Source organism: Convolutriloba macropyga, chromosome 10, assembly GCF_964194025.1.
Source record: "Convolutriloba macropyga chromosome 10, txConMacr16.3, whole genome shotgun sequence".
Lineage (NCBI taxonomy): Eukaryota > Metazoa > Xenacoelomorpha > Acoela > Convolutidae > Convolutriloba > Convolutriloba macropyga.
Window position 1 is genome coordinate 58,018,411 of NC_134477.1, and position 20,991 is coordinate 58,039,401.

The window sequence follows — 20,991 nt, forward strand, 5'->3', positions numbered from 1 at the left end:
CCGCATTGCGCCAGACTGCATTGTTTAGCGTCATGTAATTAACTTGCATGATAAAAAGTGATAACAGATTTTAAGTAGAGCGGTTGCAAGAAAATCGACACTTCCATAAATAATTTTACACTGCTTTCAGAATACTTTTTACTTATAATGAACCGGTTTCTAACATAATTGAGCACTTTTTCACCGAATTCCTTGAATAAGAATAAAGAAATTTTTTCAAAATTTTTACAAGTCAGCCACGTTCTTTACACAATCTATGCACATTCATTGCAAATTTTGATTGAATTTTTTTTGTTCCTCAAATAGACGGCATTTAGGTTTTTCATGGTCATCTTCTTCTAGGAACTCCACAATTGTCCTGAAACAGACTTAAAGCATGCTCGGCAAACTTTCACAATTCAAAAACTTCAAAATTGACAGAGATTGGTTGTTTTCACCAATTTTAAGAAAACACAGCCTTTATTAAAAAATCAACATATGAACAACACTAACTTTCTAAGCATATGATAAGAAATTTCTGAGCTCAGACTAAGGTTAGAAAGCCCTGAAGTTTTTGTTGCACCACATTGATAAACTTTCAATGAAAGCCATATCTTACTATCTAATCTTGGTCGCAAAGATACTTAGAAAAAAAACAAAACTTTCAATTTTGCAAAACTTCATTCATATGTTAAAGAAAAGTAATAAAATTTAGAAGACAAATTATGCATCTAAAGAGATGGTTCCGTGTGAAAACTGTGTACAAAAAAATTGAAGATAATTCAGAAATTGAGGAGAAAAGAATAAGATGAGTGCCAAATATGTTCATTTTTTTTCGTTCTAAATGTTAATTGACCTGAATAACGTGTATCAACTGACCTACGACGTTCAGAAATGGCTGCAAGCATATAAAATCTAGCTATCAAAAATTTTGATTCAAAAAACGTTGAATTTTGATGAAATAATTGATTTAAAAAATCTTTTATTCAAGATAATATCGAACGAAAATTTATTTTTTGGTTGTATCCGAAATTTTGTCTCTCTGCTACTGCTCGATTGAAAAAAAATCCAATGAAAACAAATCATGCCCTATTTCATACTTTTCAAAGTCCGAGTTAAATTTGTTTTGTATGCCGCCCTGTTTGAGCTGCCATCCGGAAATTGCCTCCCATCAGACCATCCCAGACCAATGTGTCAATTGAATAGACTGAAATGCGCTCGAAACCGTGTGCGCTCGGTTTGCGCTCAAAGTTTTCTCTGATCAGACAATGCCAGATGAATATGCCCTCTGATCAGAACGAAATCTGTCCAAATACTGTCCAGATGATTGTCGACCTTGGCCCAGAACAAACTCAGATCATTATCCAGACTTTTGTGCTCTTAACTTTAGGTCTGATCAGACTATTGTGCGCTCGAAATTGCCTCTGATCAGATCCAATTGCGCTCGAAATAGTCTAATTAGTGAATGGTTTTCACTATAAACGTATCTCTTTAATTTTTCTATATTATTTTCGTTTCATAAAAATTGATGTTTGCAGGACTAACTTTATCAAAGGAAAATCTAATTTTGAAAGTATTGCCCTTGAAAAGAGAAGCCAATTGTTAGGAAAAAATTTTTTTTGTATATCACTAGCGCATTTTCTGACTCAATGGATAAAATTAGGTAGCTCTCCAAAAAAGACTTCATGGTGTCCAGTAAATCAAAACTTTCTCTTTAGTGGAACGGCTTTTGCTGTCAGCTGGACCCCTTTGGTTCGGATCAAGCCATCAAACTTTAGCTGTGTCAATGATCAAAATTCTGCTTTTTTATTGAGTCTTGGCAGCTCTCAGTAAAAAGTGCAAAAAAGCGAAAGAAAATAAATGTGCTCGAAGTGGTCTCCAGTCAGAACCAATTGCGCTCAAAATTGTCTTTGATCAGACTAATGTGCGCTTGACTCTGCCTTGGATGAGACCAACACAGACGGAAATGAACTCTGATTGTACCAATGCCATCCCCAAGTGACTTCTGATCAGACCATCCCAAAACAAAAGCGACCTCTGATCATATAATTTTGCGCTTGAACCAAATCCCAGACCCTCTAATTTTGGTCTGGAAACGCACCATGTGCGTTGAACTTGGGTCTGATCAGAGGTCACTTCAGTCTGTCGCCTCAACCTGGGAGGGAAAAACAGCATACAAGTCTTGCTGTTTTTGGATAATTGATCTATCAGGCCAAGTGTCATAATATTTGTCATTACATATCAATTCTGGGCATAACAATTAATTACGTGAGCTTATGTCTTAAAAATATCTGAATCAGGGAAGTTGAAACGGTGGGTGGCTTTGCTTGGTGTTTGTACAAAAAAAAGATAATTAAGGAGGGCTTATCTATAAAATCCGATGTTAGTATCTTTCTCAGCATTTTGAAAGGAAATTTTCGAGCTGAGACTAAGGCTGGAATGCTCTAATTTTTTCTTCGCACTAATTTGCTAAGCTTCTTTTGAAAAAATTTGAATACTTTCTATCTTGTGTTAGCTACAAAAATAGTATTTCGAAAGAAAAAAAATGCAAAATGTTAAAAAAGATGTATAATTTTGAAAAAAAGTTGCTGCATATGAAAGATAATTTAATTTCAAAGAAATTGCGAGTGTCAAAAAAGTGTCAACATTATCTAAGAAAATGTGATTAAACCAAATTTTTTTAAAAATGTGGAAAACAGTGAGCTTGACCCTCACACAAAATAACATCGTTTTTTCCAGACCGCATCCTTGGATGTACATCCAGGAATATCAGGTACCCTGTCGAGATGACAACATTTGCACAACTTCCGTTTTGGACAGATCCAACATCTGTTTTATGGACCAGGGGGGACCCCTGTACAAACTACGATGTGGAAGTTTAGAGCCAGAGTGTTTGTATGGTGTTGCCAGTTATTCCATGTGTCGAATGGATACCCCGAATGACGTGTGTAACTATGGAAGTTATTTTGTAAATATTTCTAAATTTGTGGACTGGATTGACGTGATGTTTTTTAACCATGCTCTATTGTCGCGCTGATTATAACTTCTGTTTCTTTTCCTCAGAACTTTATCTTCGCTAAGACTTATGACGGCCTATATTTGAAATATTGCTCTTGATATCGAACATTAGCAATTTTTAGGCTTATTTAATATTTAACACAACACAGGCTGAGGTCCCAATCTGAATCGACTTCTGATCAGAGTCACTCGAGTGCACACCTGTTATTTTTTACTCAGAATTACTTTGTCTGGACAACCTTAGAAACGATGGATAGTCTGACTAGAACTCACCCATGTCACTCAAATGCCAATTTGGTTCGCATTTTGAGACTTATCTTTCGTTTTTCAGTTGAAAAAAAATCAGATTAGTTTGATTGAGAGATTTTTTGGCTCTTCTCTCTGACCACAGACTCAATTTGAATCTAATGGAGTCTATCTAATGGCCCTAATCGAAAACGGGGGTCAAAGCAGCTATCAAGAGCCCTCTTTTTGAAAACTAGTTTTCAAAAAATGTTGAGAATCTTTTTCGCAGAAATTGTACCAGTGTGTTATTGTACAAAAACTTTCGATTATGGCATACCAAATGTTTAAGTATCATATTTTGTGTTTTATTAGGCAAAACTTGCTCCCAATTCAATGAAGTCCTAGATTAAAATTCTTCTACAAATTTCAACTTTTTTGAACTGAAAATATAATAAGTATATTCAAAGACTCATGCATAGTCAGCGCTACTCAGGCCGAGGTGGCCAGACCGAAGTGACCCCGGATCAGACGAGTTTCGAGCGAACACATGTTTCCGGTGCGCTCGAATTACATGGTCTGGAAAAAGCTTCGAGCGCACTTTTATCTGGACAATGGTCTGGAACTTCTGGTCTGATCAGGGGTCACTTCGGTCTAAGATGGTTTGATCACAGGCAGTTTCGAACGCACACTAGTCTGATCAGGGAGGTTTTAGAGCGCACACTGGTCTGATCAGAGGACGTTTTGAACGCACTTTAGTCTGATCAGAGGACGTTTCGACCGCGCTTTTGTCTGATAAGAGAATCGTTTCGACCGCACTTTTGTCTGATCAGAGAGACGTTTTGACCGCACTTTTTTCTGATCACAGAACGTTTTGAGAGGTAAAATAGGTTAAATACTGTCGGAAAAAATCTACAGTTGAAGTAACTAACAAATTTTCCTGTATTTTTTGGTTGTGTTTTCCTCCTCCTTTCTCACCCGGGCTGGGGACCGGCTACGGCGGCGTTACAAACAATCTATTCTAGTTACAACAACCCACTAACGCAGAATTTAGCATTCCATGCAGTGCGTTCATCTTCAAATTGTACATACTCGATTCGGGACTTTAACCTGGATGATATCTGGCTACGTTTTTTGCTGAGAAAAAAAAACAATTTTTTTTCATTGATATATCTATTTGTTTTATGTATTGTCATGTATGTCGGTGCAATACATTCGTTATTGAAGATCCGCAGAGATCATCCATGCATATAGTCTGAGACAATATTTCGAGCGCACTTTAGTCTGCACAATGGTCTGGAACTCGTCTGGACAATGGTCTGGAACTTGTCTGATCAGGGGTCACTTCGGTCTGGAACTCGTCTGATCAGAGGTCACTTCGGTCTGGGACGGTCTGATCAGAGGTCACACTTGTCTTTGACGGTCTGATCAGGGGCAATTTCGAGCGCGACCTCAACCTTGGTAGTCCGATCAAAGCATTTCAGGACTGACGCAGTTGGGACTGATGAGAGACGATTTTTAGTACACTTTGGTCTGATAATAGAACGGATCTCGTTCCGATGAGATGTCAATTCAAGCGCACTTTGCGCATTTGAGCCTGATCAGAAGTACATTCACGTGCACTTTGATCGCAGATGGAGCGTGACTGGTTCTGATCAGAGGTAATTTTGTTCTTAAAGGATGTGATTAAAGCTTAAAATGTTTCCCCAAATTTTTTTTAATGGAAAATGTAATTATAGCAGTAGTATATAATACCTACGTGAAGAAAGGGGGGGTTATCATTCGACTCTTAACCATAGGATAATAGGTAGTGGCGGTTAAGTGGGAATAGGCTAGGCGGGATAAAATCTTTCCGCCTGCTGTTTATTGCCGTTTGGATTGTTCTATTCCGCCGTTCTTGCTAGTTCTTTCTGGTCGTTTGAATTTAACGCTACTTGTAAAAAGTAGTCTCATTACCCTAATAGAGGGGAGGGGCTTATTATGTGATATTTAGACGTGTGATTAAGTGGTTTTGGTCAGTTGTTAGCAAAAATTGATCATTATTGGGAGAATGTGTGCATAGATCAAATGGCAACTATAGCAACGCTTGATTTGAAAAGTATTCACGAAACTTACAAGGAAATCGAAAAAGAATATTCACAATACGGTAAACGATTTTTATACTTTTTAGCCACTTGTTTGCATTTGGATCCGGATCTTGATTTGGATATTGCGTTGAAGTTGCGGCCGTACGGAAGTTTGATTGGTATTGATAATTCTTCGTTAGACAAATATTTCAAAAATTTAAAAATTTTGAGATTACATGCCATACTCCACGACGCTTCCGGTTTTGTTTATGAATATAGTGAAAAGGGTCCAGGCTATTCTTACGTATTACCTTGTTCAGTGACAAATGAGTACCTTGGTCATGTGACTGGAATTGCTTTTTGTTTATACGTAAAATCTTTCAAAAAAAGTTTATTCAATTTGCTGGATTGTTGAAATCCGGAGCGGTTGTTCTTGATTTTGAAGGCTTTCGAAGTAAAAAATCTGGATTTATAATAAAAGAACTTGCGGTATCTACCGAAAATTACAACGATATAATTTCGTTTTTACCTCCAAAATCATTTAACATACTTTGTTCGAGTGAGCAAAGATCTTTCCTGTGGGTATCTAAATTCCTCCCTGGTCTCTCGTGGGAGACAGGAGAGTACCCTTATCATTATTTGCAACAGATTTTTCAAATTATAGTTCTTCGATTTCCCTTTTCTGATTTTTACGCAAAAGGAGTAGAAAAAACGGAAACTTTACGACAGCTGTTACAGAGGAACGTTGTCAACTTGGAAACTTTGTTCTGCCCAACAATTGAACACTTGAAGTTGTATCGGGAGACACCAGTTTGTAAATTACATGCATTGAGTTGCCCAAAACGACAGAGAACCAAGCATTGTGCCAATAAGAAGGCAAAACTCTTTTACCAGTGGCTGACGAATCAATCGTCGGTTAGAGAAGCTCCGTCTCTACTACAAGCGAATTTGTCTCCAAATTTGACAGTTTAAAGTTGCATAACGCCTGAAAATCAGTTAACGGTTACTCTTATCAAGGAAGAAAAAATTGACACAAGAGGCCAAACAGTTTTGAGAAAACAGCAGATTGTGTGTGCTGGTGCTGAAATAGAAGCTTTCAAGAAGTATCTTTCTCTACTGCAGTACTTTCAATTGTACCATGTCTTTACAAGAGAAAATGAAAAGGTTGAAACTAACCCCTTTACCTACGCCCAAGCGTGCAGTTCCAGTTCTGATGTCTCTGGACGATGAGACTCTTCCCAATGACATCAAGCAGCTGATTAAAGAGAACAATGTAGAGTCAATTGTTTTTAGAGATAAACAAGATTCGATGAATGCAAACTATACAATCACTTACAAACAAGGAGACGAAGACTCTGGATATGTTTCTTATGAATTTTTTATAGTTAAATAATTATGTAAAAATTCCTGGAAAGCAATTCATTTTTTCGAACAATTTTTTTTCACAATGAGTCAAACCGAAGATCAATTAGATTCGGGTGGAGGCATAACTGACTTGGTTTTTGACGCCGAGCACCAAGAAAGACAATCTTGGAGGTTTTGCAATTCGAGATTGCCTCGATCAGAGGTTGTATACTTTACACAAATCATTATAATAATTTTTCTTATAACTGTATCTCTCACCAAGTTGGTTTTTTTTCAGTCTTGACTGTGAAGAATCCACATTTTGCTTTTCACTTCTTTCTTGTACAGTTGAATACGCTCTTCCAAATCCAAAGTTATGAATAAAGTTATTTCTACCAATGACCGGTTGTTCATGGCTGTTTGCGGGCCGTCATGCTGCGGGAAAATTGAGCTCATTTTCAAAATGTTATTAGTTGGCACATTTTTCCCAGAGTTTCAAACAATTTATTATTTTCATCAGCATGATCAGCCAAAATTTCAATCGTTAGAGAAGAAACTGAACATACATTTTTTAAAATTCTCCAATTTTGAGCTCATTTCAGAGTTAGAGAACTGCCTTCTTGTGTTCGATGATTCATGTGAAGAAATATTTAATGACAAAGAATTTTCAAAATTAGCAACCGCAGGGCGACATAGAAACATCAGTGTAATTTATATTAAACACAATTTGTTCCAGCAAAGCAGATGGTCCAGAACAATTGATCTAAACACAACACATATCATATTGTTCAAATCACCCCGTGACACACAACAGATTAGTTTTATTGGTCGACAGTTGAATAATGCACAATTTTTAAAAGAAAGCTATGAGCTCGCAACCAAAGAACCGTTTGGTCATTTATAAATTGATTTGGATCCAAAAACATCAGACGTCTTGCGCTACTGTTCAAATATTGTTCCTCCAGGACCATTTTTTATCTGCCATCAGCTAAAGCCGTTATCACAAATTTGAGCGATGAGAGAGAAAGAAGTTTGTATGCTGGGGCGGCTGCTAGACATATCGGATACAAAACTAAAAGAGAACATTGAGAGAGCTCCAAATAAATTCATTAAATTCCTTTGCGAATGTTTGCTCAACATTGTCAATGGTAATGTTCCAATAAGAAAAAGTGTTGTAGAAGGTTATGAAAAATCATTCAGAAAGCTATTGTCTAGACAAACAAGTTTGAAAGAAAAGAGGCAACTTTTTGCTAGCGAAATAGATTTGGTCAAAATTGTTGGTTTCGCTTGTTATCGATATTTGACAAAATCATAATGCGCACCGAAGAATTCATTTTAATTCCAAAACGAATGTTTGCTTCACATCAACCGGTAAAAAAAGAAGTTTTGGACAATCCCCTTTATAAACAGAAAGCTGCACCTTAAGGGTATTCCTGACGGTAATGGAATACATATTGGGTACAAAATGATTCCCAATGCGAACAGGTTTATGAAAAGTGATGATACGAAAGCTTATTATGGGGAGTTCCCAGCTGATCTTTGTGCTGGAAAGCATCTAATTTTCATCTACACTGACATAATTGAATATCAATACGTTGGTGACACTAAGGCTCCTCTTTTGCGAGTCATTGATTCAAAACATCGTCTGAAAAACGGTAGTGTTTGTGAGCTTGAGCCAACTCATCGGATAGTTTTTACAAATTTAGACTATAAGAAGCTCCTAACCAACACAATTCAATCGATTTCAATTGAACTGAGAACGGAAACAGGACAATTAGTTCCCTTTTCGGGAACTGGAAAAGTTATTCTAACACTACAATTAAAAAAATTTTCCTCCTAAAAAGGATTCTTATTATGCGAATCAAGCAACCTCTTTGCCTCACTTCTCTGGACATTATCGTCAAAGAGGAAGTGGTTTTGGAGCCCTAGCTGCAGGCATTGGACGTGTTGCGCTGCCTTTAGCACGTCGTTTCATTTTGCCTACAGCGAAGCGTATCGGGAAAGAGCTTTCGAAAAAAAGTGTTCCAGAGATTTTGGATTTAGTCGGTAGCAAAAAATCTCCTAAACAGGCGTTTAAAAATACAATCGCAAAAACTGTTAAAAAACAGACTGGGGGATCTCGACGAAATACTTCACGTCGGAGGAAGTCAAGTCGAGTCAAGCCACAGAAAGCGATCAACAAACGCAAAAAAACCATTTCAACGCACAGAGCTCCAAAAAGAAGTCGGTCAGATTTTTTTGCCAGAGTGAACGATGATCGCTAATTTGTTACCATCAGAAGCAACTCACAGTTCTTTGGATTTATTCGAAAAACCTTCTCTTTTAGTAACTTTCGATGGTAGTTTTTGTCAAAAGTTGGGCCCAGTCTACAGTCCAAATGGACCCATGTTAGAATTTGAAGTCGCATGTGACCGAAATAATTTTATTGACTTACAGAAAAATTTCTTGGAAGTAAAATGTAAAATTTTCCAGTCATCAGAAGCTGATTTGAGATATGACGCAGGAGCAGCAACAGATGTTACGAAGACAGATGCTCCCTATTTTTGCAATAATGTGTTACATTCACTCTTCTCTGACTGCACAGTGACTGCTAATGGACTAAAAATTTCAAACGCTAACGGAAACTATGCTCATAAAAGTTTTATTGAAACAGAATTTTCGCATAACAAAGATGCAAAAAACACCTGGTTGGCATGTCAGGGTTACTCCTACGAAGAAAATCCAGGAGCGCTGTCAACTGCGGAAGTGAACAGAAGGAAAGCCTTAGTGAGGCAATCAGCTGAGTGCACATTCTACGGTAAAGTTGCAGTCGACTTTTTCACCTGTGACAGACATTTGCTAATTGGTGTGACACTTCGCATTGCATTTAGACGGTCAATAGATGATTTTGTTATAATGTCTGACAATGCTGCCAAGCACTACAAAGTAAAAATTGTCGAAGCTAATTTGTATGTGCGCAAGATGACATTGAACGATGATGTTGTATCGGCTATTGAAAAAACTTTATTAACAAGTCCAGCTTCGTATCCCTACCTGGAGACTCTAACAAAAACGTTTCTGGCGTCAACAGGTCTCCACAGTTGGAAACAAGAAGATATTTTTGCCAGAGAACCTATTCGTAGACTAGCAATTTGTCTGAACACTAACGAAGTGTTTCTTGGTAACAACAGACAAAATCCATTTAATTTCCGCAAATTTGACCTTGAGCAGATTTTTATTTATCGAAACGGTTAACCTGTGGCAGACAGTCCGATATCAACAAGTGATGACAAACGTCTTTACTTTAGCACAATATCCGATTTAGCTTACATCGACAATGGTCATGGAATAAGTTTGACAGATTACCCAAACCATTTCATAATGGTTTTTGATTTGACCAGCACCCAACAAGCATCCCACGATTTTATTCATCTTGAGCTTACAAATTCGTCAATTTCTATTGAGTTGAAATTTTCTGCGGCCTTACCGAACAATATAGAAATATTCATTATTGGCGAAAAAGCTAGCACAATATTTGTTGATAGTGCAAGAAGAGTATCAAAGAATCACATTCTGACAAATTAATGATGGATGAAGATGATATTAATGGTTTAATCCAAGGTTGCAAAACTCTTAAATATAAATTCCATGGTGTGTTTGCGGCCAACAACTTTCCGGAAAAAATGAACAGAAACAGCTTCCTTATTGTTAATGCAGCAACTGCTGAAAATATTGGCAGCCACTGTTTACTATTATGCAGAAAAAAACAATCAACTTTTGTTTGCCGATCCCCTTGGTCCGCCCATTTCATCGTACAAACACCTATATCAAAGAATCGTTTCCGTTGGCAGCAATCACAACATCTATCAACTATTGGAGAATCAACCAATTCAAAGAGCAAACTCTAAACTTTGTGGACTTTTTTGTATTTATATTGCACATTTTGTTTTCAATGCTCAAAAACTTGTAAATATTAGCGATAATGAATTGATTCGTTTCGCTTTTCATATGATGTTCTAACCTTACTAACTTGAGAAATTTATTTTTTTTTCAAAACTTTACTTTTTCTTCATACACAAAGCGAACACTCAATAAATCAGAATCAATATTCAATTTTCCATATCCACTCATAAAAATATCCATAATTTGACAAAAAGCGCCAGAATGAGGACCATACAAAATTGTTTCAACTCTTCGTAAAGTTTCACTATTAACAAAATCAGTTTGAACTTGTTTCGATGGAGGCCGGGCATTGTAGATAGTTTTTTGAGCAACTACTGACATCTTGGCACTCGGTTTGAGACTGACATTTGTTTGTTTTGCAGAGCTGCTTTTCGATAAATTGTTGTGGTTAGCAAAAGCTGGCAGTCTTTTGCGCACTGACTGTGAATCGGTTTTTTCTCCCGAACCATTGAATTCGATTGCCAATTTGAGCTTTGTAAAAACGTCTCCATTAGTCTCCAAGTTTGGTGCAGTCCAAAACAAGAATTTGAAAGCTGTATAAACACAAGGCACAGGAAAGCTCTGATATCGTTTCACTGTTTCTTTTTCAAAAGTAGTTGTATCAATCAGAACGTGATAATGACTGTTTACTAAATTGCAAATTTCGGAATCAAAATGTGCACACACTGCATAAAAATTTCCAATATAAAAGCTAGATTTTTCTTCAAGAATGAGAAATTTGAACTGTTTCTGAAATTGTTTAAAGTAATTTGGAGAACGCTCAAACATCGCCTCAACCATCGTTGTTGGCAACTTCTTTTTGAATTTTTGGTTTCTTCGCTATTGGTGGTTTTGTTGTTGACAGCTGGTCAGCCACTGAGTTCCAGCCACTGACTTACAGAAAATTTTCTTGGAACTAAAATGTAAAATTTTCCAGTCATCAGAAGCTGATTTCAGATATGACGCAGGAGCAGCAACAGATGTTACGAAGACAGATGCTCCCTATTTTTGCAATAATGTGTTACATTCACTCTTCTCTGACTGTACAGTGACTGCTAATGGACTAAAAATTTCAAACGCTAACGGAAACTATGCTCATAAAAGTTTTATTGAAACAGAATTTTCGCATAACAAAGATGCAAAAAACACCTGGTTGGCATGTCAGGGTTACTCCTACGAAGAAAATCCAGGAGCGCTGTCAACTGAGGAAGTGAACAGAAGGAAAGCCTTAGTGAGGCAATCAGCTGAGTGCACATTCTACGGTAAAGTTGCATTCGACTTTTTCACCTGTGACAGACATTTGCTAATTGGTGTGACACTTCGCATTGCATTTAGACGGTCAATAGATGATTTTGTTATAATGTCTGACAATGCTGCCAAGCACTACAAAGTAAAAATTGTCGAAGCTAATTTGTATGTGCGCAAGATGACATTGAACGATGATGTTGTATCGGCTATTGAAAAAACTTTATTAACAAGTCCAGCTTCGTATCCCTACCTGGAGACTCTAACAAAAACGTTTCTGGCGTCAACAGGTCTCCACAGTTGGAAACAAGAAGATATTTTTGCCAGAGAACCTATTCGTAGACTAGCAATTTGTCTGAACACTAACGAAGCGTTTCTTGGTAACAACAGACAAAATCCATTTAATTTCCGCAAATTTGACCTTGAGCAGATTTTTATTTATCGAAACGGTTAACCTGTGGCAGACAGTCCGATATCAACAAGTGGTGACAAACGTCTTTACTTTAGCACAATATCCGATTTAGCTTACATCGACAATGGTCATGGAATAAGTTTGACAGATTACCCAAACCATTTCATAATGGTTTTTGATTTGACCAGCACCCAACAAGCATCCCACGATTTTATTCATCCTGAGCTTACAAATTTGTCAATTTCTATTGAGTTGAAATTTTCTGCGGCCTTACCGAACAATATAGAAATATTCATTATTGGCGAAAAAGCTAGCACAATATTTGTTGATAGTGCAAGAAGAGTATAAAAGAATCACATTCTGACAAATTAATGATGGATGAAGATGATATTAATGGTTTAATCCAAGGTTGCAGAACTCTTAAATATAAATTCCATGGTGTGTTTGCGGCCAACAACTTTCCGGAAGAAATGAACAGAAACAGCTTCCTTATTGTTAATGCAGCAACTGCTGAAAAAATTGGCAGCCACTGGTTACTATTATGCAGAAAAAAACAATCAACTTTTGTTTGCCGATCCCCTTGGTCAGCCCATTTCATCGTACAAACACCTATATCAAAGAATCGTTTCCGTTGGCAGCAATCACAACATCTATCAACTCTTGGAGAATCAACCAATTCAAAGAGCAAACTCTAAACTTTGTGGACTTTTTTGTATTTATATTGCTCATTTTGTTTTCAATGCTCAAAAACTTGTAAATATTAGCGATAATGAATTGATTCGTTTCTCTTTTCATATGATGTTCTAACCATACTAACTTGAGAAATTTATTTTTTTTTCAAAACTTTACTTTTTCTTCATACACAAAGCGAACACTCAATAAATCAGAATCAATATTCAATTTTCCTTTCCACTCATAAAAATATCCATAATTTGACAAAAAGCGCCAGAATGAGGACCATACAAAATTGTTTCAACTCTTCGTAAAGTTTCACTATTAACAAAATCAGTTTGAACTTGTTTCGATGGAGGCCGGGCATTGTAGATAGTTTTTTGAGCAACTACTGACATCTTGGCACTCGGTTTGAGGTTGACATTTGTTTGTTTTGCAGAGCTGCTTTTCGATAAATTGTTGTGGTTAGCAAAAGCTGGCAGTCGTTTGCGCACTGACTGTGAATCGGTTTTTTCTCCCGAACCATTGAATTCGATTGCCAATTTGAGCTTTGTAAAAACGTCTCCATTAGTCTCCAAGTTTGGTGCAGTCCAAAACAAGAATTTGAAAGCTGTATAAACACAAGGCACAGGAAAGCTCTGATATCGTTTCACTGTTTCGTTTTCAAAAGTAGTTGTATCAATCAGAACGTGATAATGACTGTTTACTAAATTGCAAAATTCGGAATCAAAATGTGCACACACTGCATAAAAATTTCCAATAGAAAAGCTAGGTTTTTCTTCAAGAATGAGAAATTTGAACTGTTTCTGAAATTGTTTAAAGTAATTTGGAGAACGCTCAAACATCGCCTCAACCATCGTTGTTGGCAACTTCTTTTTGAATTTTTGGTTTCTTCGCTATTGGTGGTTTTGTTGTTGACAGCTGGTCAGCCACTGAGTTCTGTTTTTTGCTAGCTGAGCTGACCAAATTTTCAAACTCTCCAAGAGTTAGAGAAATTCTCTGTTCAAACTCGTAATCGTCTGTTGCTTTTTTGAACAATTTCAGAAATACATATGTCCCTGTCCTTTCATAGGTTTTCAGCGTTGCTCTGATTAAGCGCTTATCAGTTTTGGAAATATCGAAATAACAATCTCCAAACTCTGTGTCTTTAGTGGAAGTGAAAGGCATAGTGTGCAACTTGTTTAATTACTTTCAAGTGTTATAATGTGTAAAACTCCAACTCAATGGGGCGGCAAGTTGGGTTTAAACAAGTGTCGTCAAACTGCCTAATTAAATCCAAATGATTTGTGAATACAGGCTCAAGCACGCCTATGGCGTACTTGAGTCTGTCTGTTGTTCACATATTGCATAATTAATTTCAGCTGTGACCTTAGATAAGACAAAAAACATATGTGAACCTAGGTGTGTACTTGGACCAGCAGTGCACTGTACACTTTTTATTGGAATTATATGCATACCATATGTTTTGAGAACACAAATGTGACCCACCCTGGGTGGTTATTTGAACAAGCAGTGCAGTGTACACTGTTTATTGATATTATATGCGGACCACATGTTTTGGTTCTATAGAGAAAACAGATGTGACCCTAGGTGTGTATTTGGACCAGCAGTGCAGTGTACACTGTTTATTGGAATTATATGCGGACCATATGTTTATAACTTGGAACAGATGTAACCCTGGGTGTGTGATATAATTAGAAGCATAAGTGAACCTAAAGCAGTAAGGAAATTCTGATAAGAATAAACATGCACCAGCGTACAATGAAATGCTAATAATAACATACGCTCTGGATAAGAACTGAGTTAGTACACACTATAAAGTGTATCGACCCATGTATAATAACAAAATTTAGAGCATATATCAGAGCACATACACTACCAAAATTAAAACCATATTTGACCCCAGATATAGTTTGTTGAATTACACGTTGTGCAATTTTACTTTAAAAATAGTTATTCATTTTCTTAAAACCTTGCGTTCAGTGCACTTTGCTTTCTTTCAACAGTTCGTTACCAGACAATAACCTACCAACAGTCCTCTATCAAATTGGTTTTAATTTCTTTCTCAAATTTTGTACAAAAATTATGTCCGTTCAAATACTTGCTGAATCTGTAATTTCCTTGGAGCGAATATTGGTTTATCAGACAGTGTTCGAAAACTTTGTTGTGCTTATTCAACAGAAGAGACAAGGCGATGTTTGGCAAACTTACCAGCACTGCTGGATACCCAAGCTTTTAATTAACGCAATTGCTTCTTTACCAGAGAAGACAGAACCAGCAGATTGCAGTCTTATTACATCAGGAGGACATTTACCTCCAAAAACGTTGCCAACATTTCAACATCTTGGCATGGAGTCATTACCTGACGAAGTTAAACGAATTTTGTTTCGTTACGATTGCGACTGTGTGCCTCTGTTTGAAAACCAGCTAGGGGCTTATCAGGCTTGCGAAAACTTAGCTGACATGTGGGGCATAAAGTCATCACCTTGCTCCCCAGAAAATCAATCGCAATTGGATTCAGCCAGCTTGCCAGTAACACCAGCAGTTGATCCGAGTCCCAGTTTGACACCGACATCTAGTCCATCTCTCTTTGCGGGAATTCACAAGAACAATTCTACGGCTCTGTTCAGTGACAACCAGTTTGATACAACGTTACTGTCAGCTACACAATTTCAAACACCAGAACCAGCACGTGTTTTTGGTGTCACAGACACGCCAAAGATTTGCAATGCACCAAAGAAACGGCTACCTGAGAATACTTTAATGGACTTATTTGATTAACTTGAAAACTAAACTTAATGGATCACCACAAAACTCTTTTATACAGTGAGATGCTAACTTGATTTTGTTTCAAGAATGTGTGATTTCAACTTTTAAAAAGCTGAATTTAACTTTTTAAATCTGTTTTATAGCTTTAAATCTGCTGAGTCAAAGAAATTAAAACATTGCTACTGATCAAGTTCGAACATGTTCAGAAAAGATTTTCATTATGACGTAAACATTTGTTTCCTAACAAACACTCAATTATTACAACTACTATGACGTGGTGAGATTTTTCAATATTATATCCAGAAATACTTTTCCCAATCTGCAAAAATTTTGTTATTATTATGTATATTAAACATAAAGTTTAGAGATATAGCCATATGTGAGAGTATGCGGTATTGACGCTAATGACAGCTGTAGCATGGATTGAATTCCAAATTCAATTCATAAGTCGAAGAACTGTTCAAAAAATAAAAAATAATCAAAGAAAATATTTCGAAAAAATGCAATTCAAACGTCAAATTTTGACAGTTAATTCAGTAGATGCCCTCTTCAGCTTACACTAGAATCAACTCTCATTTGTTACTTGGGGATCAATTGAAAAAAAAGAGCATGTTAGTTTAAAAAAAAACGAAAAAAACTCAAAAAAAAAATTTTTTTAACACATGACCTCTGACCTTTGACCCCAAAAAAGAGGGTTCCAAAAAATACTTGGGATGAAACTGATTGTTCAGTAAGACTCAGCATACTCTAAAGTACAAAACATCTCATCACACTCGTCAAATTTTACTCATCCGTTATGGAGATAATTAGCCTCTAATTAGCGACTAATTAAGGGTTAATTAACCTAATTACTAATTACTGAAAAAAAATTCAAATTTTTGCAACGGTTTTGTACTCACTGCTTGTTGCCCGACATTATTGCTCATAAGCATCATCATCAAAAAACGGCTCCTTCACCGATTTTCGAAACATCTGGCAATTAATGTCACATTAACATCTGGCATTAATTAGCATATGAAGTACTCTAAGGAAAGATGTTAGATCGGTTTTCTTTAAATTTTTGGACTTGTTGGGCCCTCAGTGTAAATTTATTTCATAACAGCTGTCATCAAAAAAGGCCTCAGAAAAAAGACACATGTTTATGTCATGTAATTGTCATGTAATTGTAAATTAATGACTTGATTGACAGAAAAACAAACTTTTTTTCTGTTTATTTTTGAGCAATTTTTTTATATGGGTCCTATGTTTTTCGGCACGGGGGCATTTTTGCTCATCACACTTAAGAACGTAGGACAACTCTAACCATCCGTAATTGAAAATGCATAAAATAGCGCTTTTTATTACAATTTTGAATATTAGCATGTTTTTCCAGGTTCTCAAAAAAAGTTTTTTGACACAAACGATGATCAGCAATACTCAGTAGGGTTCCCTGTGGTGGTATATATTGGCATATGATTGCAATGGAGAGTTGAAAAGACATCTTTTTTCTCTCAAAAGTAACAAAATTTCGAAATAATTGGTATGCGCCAAAACCGACCAATCAGAAAACAGCATATCAAAACTTCGAATTTGGCGCCTATGCAGTACTGTAGTCTCTAATACTGTAAACCCGAGAAGCCATTTCTTGTTCATTCGTTTCTCTAGCTCAACTGTTTGTACTCGAGTTTAACAATTCGTTCTTACTAAAGTTAGGCAATTCAAAAATGGGTTTCCAGTGTCGTTATTGTGATTCTATTCTGAGTACAAAAGAAAATCGCTCCAGGCATGAGCATAAATTCCATCCTGATGAGATTGGTTTACCCGTATACCAATGCTCATTATGTGAGTTTACTTGTCGGAAGATTTCTTTGCTCGAAGAACACATGAAAACTGCACACCAACGATTCACCAATTGCTGTCAAAGCTGCCTACTCGGATTCAACGATTGCCATCTTTACGTACCGCATATGACTTCCGTTCATCACTTACCCGTCCTAGGTGAACAATTTCAGCCTCGAGACACTCCGTTGGAAAGTGCATTCCATGGAGTACTGAGATCGTTCGAGTCAACAGCGGCCGAAGAGTCCAATGATCTCGAAAACTTTATGCGGATACAAAAACCCAAAATAGACACTCTAATAAGTGAGCACTTGACCCAGGGTCCTCAAAAAGTTCAACTGTGTGCAAAATTGCGGCTTGTCAAAGTTATGTATGATGAGCCAGATATGCCAGAAGATGACCGTATTGAAATATACGCAAACTCTCTGATGACTCCTGTCTATGCAAACGGACTGTCGGATGAAGCGTATTGGCAAATGGTGGAGAACATGATGAGCGTATTGACAACATTCAACTCTTTGGGGAGTGGTTGGACACTCGAAAAAGTTCTCAAAGTTGACGTCAAATTCGCGAGTTTCAGACCAATTCTTGGTTCATCATACATCGCGTTTCCGTCAAAAATTGCCAACTGCAGAGGATTTCTCAACGTTAGGAACCACGAAGATCAAGATTGCTTCAGGTATTGTTTTGTGGCCGCTTATCACATGTATCATCAGATAAGTTTAGATAGAATTGATCGAAACTGTCAAACCGACAAAGCTTCACCAACTACATACAATCAACCAGGACTGCATCAACCTCTGGGCGATTTTACTATGCCCATGGGCTTTGCAGAAATTCTTCAATTTGAAAGACTCAACAACGTTCAGGTAAACGTGTTTGGATACGATAACGGCCAGTTTTTCCCTCTAAAAATTTCGTCATACAGCTCAGATTTTGTAATGGATTTACTTTTGCTGTACGACTGTGACCGTCATCATTACGTCCTCATTACAAACCTGGTGAAGGTTGTTTGCTACGTGCGAGGACTTGATTACAGATTCTCCTAAAAAATTTGTCGAAACTGTTTTTGGATTTGTCGAGAAGGACTTGAAAGTTACAACCTACATCTCAATAACTGTTGCAAAAATGCACCTGCTGTTATTCATATGCCTTCAAGTGAGAACAACTCATACAAATTCACGAACTTGGCTGCTACATGGTTTGTCCCTCTTGTTATCTATTTTGACTTCGAGTCTTTCTTACGACCCGTGTCTTCTTGCAAGGGACCAAGTGATAAAGCCTTTACACAGGTCAAGGAGATACATGAACCGTGTGGCTTTGCGCTAACAGTGATAGATCACCACTCATCAAAGCCAATCTTTCATCATGTAGACAGTTCTCCTGCTTGCATGACCAATTTTGTCAAAATGCTTCACAAACTAGCCAGAGATATTTATCAGCAGAAAAGGAAGCACCCTTTCTTCAAAGGCGATAGACGAAACTTGGGAAAGTCTAACGCTACGCACTGTTGGATTTGTGAAAAATCGTTTTCAGAAACGGAAGATCCAGAGAACACAATTGACCTGGACCATTGCCACTACAGTGGTAAATTCTTGGGATGGGCACATGAGAAATGCAATCGCTTGAGACAAAATATCAATTTCACCACTGTTGTGGGTCATAATATTCAAAATTATGACTTACATCACATTTGCTTGGCACTGAACAACTGCGAGCCAACCACAACCATCAGCGTCATACCAGCCACCGACGAAAAATACATATCAATGAAATTTGGTGTGCTTATTGACACTTTCGTAACGGAAAAGGGAAAAACAGTGAAAGTTTACGAATATCTTCGATTCATAGACTCCTTCAAGATGATGAACAGTTCTTTAGAGAAACTTGTTGAAATTTTACCCGATGACCGTTTCGAAATAATGAGGGCAATGTTTTCTACATTATCTGATGCTAACCTTCAGCTACTTAAACAGAAAGGCTACTACCCTTACTCTTATGTGACTGGTCGGTCCAAGTTCAGTGACACCAGTCTCCCACCACTGAGCAAGTGGGATAACACTATGGACGGAGGGGCAGTGAAGGTAACGGAGACTAATTTACAACATGCACGCAGGATGTGGGAAATTCTGGAATGTGGAACACTGCAGGATTATCATGACTCATACTTGAAGCTCGACTGTGCACTACTCGCATGTGTTTGCGAATTCCATCGACAGTTGAGTTTTGATACGTATAAACTGGACTGTATGCACTTCTTCACCCTACCCAATATGGCTAAGGAAGCATCACTTAGAATCTGCAAAGCCAATGTCGAGTTAATGACTGAGCGCGAACACTTGGACATGATTGAACCCGCAATTCGCGGTGGAGTCACATCTGTCTTTGAAAGCCGGCGCTTCACTGCAAATAACTCCTATATTCCCAACCACGATAGCACGGAGGAATCCTGTTGTGGTTTTTGTGTCGACGCTAATAACCTTTATGGTGGCGTAATGCAATTAGAGAAACAACCGCTCGCCGACTTTGCGTTCAACACAGATATTCAACTTCAAGAGATTTTGGACACCGCCGATGACGCTAGCATTGGATACTTTGTAGAGGTCGATATCTCTTACCCGCCGAGCCTTCATGATGAGCATCGCAATTTTCCGTTGGCGCCCACAAAAGACGTGGTTGAAGATGAGTGGTTGAGCGATTACCAGATCGAATTAAAAGAACAACACAATCTCCCATCTTCCAAAGTAAAGAAACTCCTGCAAACGTTCTTTGATAAAGAGAGATACGTGGTCCACTACAAACTGCTGAAACTCTATGTCCAACTCGGTTTGGTAATCAGGAAATTTCACAGAGTGCTTCAATTTCGACAAGAAAACTGGCTGTCGCCATACATTACACTAAATAGTGAAAAGCGGCAAGTTGCGTCAAACAAGTTTGAAAAGATCTTTTATAAACTGATGAATAATGCAGTTTATGCTAAAAACTGCGAATCGAAAAGACGCAGAAATAAAATAACAATCTCACGAGATGCCGAGCATGCGCTGAAGATAATATCCAGATTTGAGTTTGATCGCTATATGTTCTTTGGGGAGAAATTAGCAGCCTTGACCACACGGCCGAAGTCCATTTATTGGAACACTCCTGGAACACTATTGTGGGAGCGACTATATTAGATCTTGCAAAATTCCACATGTACTCATTCCATTACAATGTCATGCGCCCCAACTTTAATTGTCGCCTTCTTTACAGCGATACAGATAGTCTCCTTTATGCGATAAAAAGCGACGATTTTTATACAGAGTTATCGCAGAAGCCTCAGTCAGTATTAAGTCATTTTGATTTCTCAAATTACCCACCTAATCACTTTCTTTACAATACCACTAACAAAAGAGTCGTCCTCAAATACAAGGACGAATTCGCCGGCGACTATATTACTGACTTTATCTGTTTGAAGCCGAAGCAGTACTCCATCCTGTCAAAAAGTAAGTTTATTCTCTCATAAAACAAAATTGTTAGTTGTTGTAT

General features: G+C 37.4%; 1 protein-coding gene across 3 annotated transcripts in view; it reads left to right on the top strand.

The window, feature by feature from the left end:
* Positions 1 to 3,426, top strand: part of LOC142348760 (myeloblastin-like) — an 18,440-nt gene extending 15,014 nt beyond the window's left edge. For all 3 annotated transcript variants that reach the window (XM_075400252.1, XM_075400253.1, XM_075400254.1), the window contains one exon: positions 2,719 to 3,426. In XM_075400252.1, coding sequence (XP_075256367.1) covers positions 2,719 to 3,016 — 298 coding nt within the window. In that variant the 3' untranslated portion in view covers positions 3,017 to 3,426. The remainder of the gene's footprint in view (positions 1 to 2,718) is intronic.
* Positions 3,427 to 20,991: the final 17,565 nt, after the last annotated feature.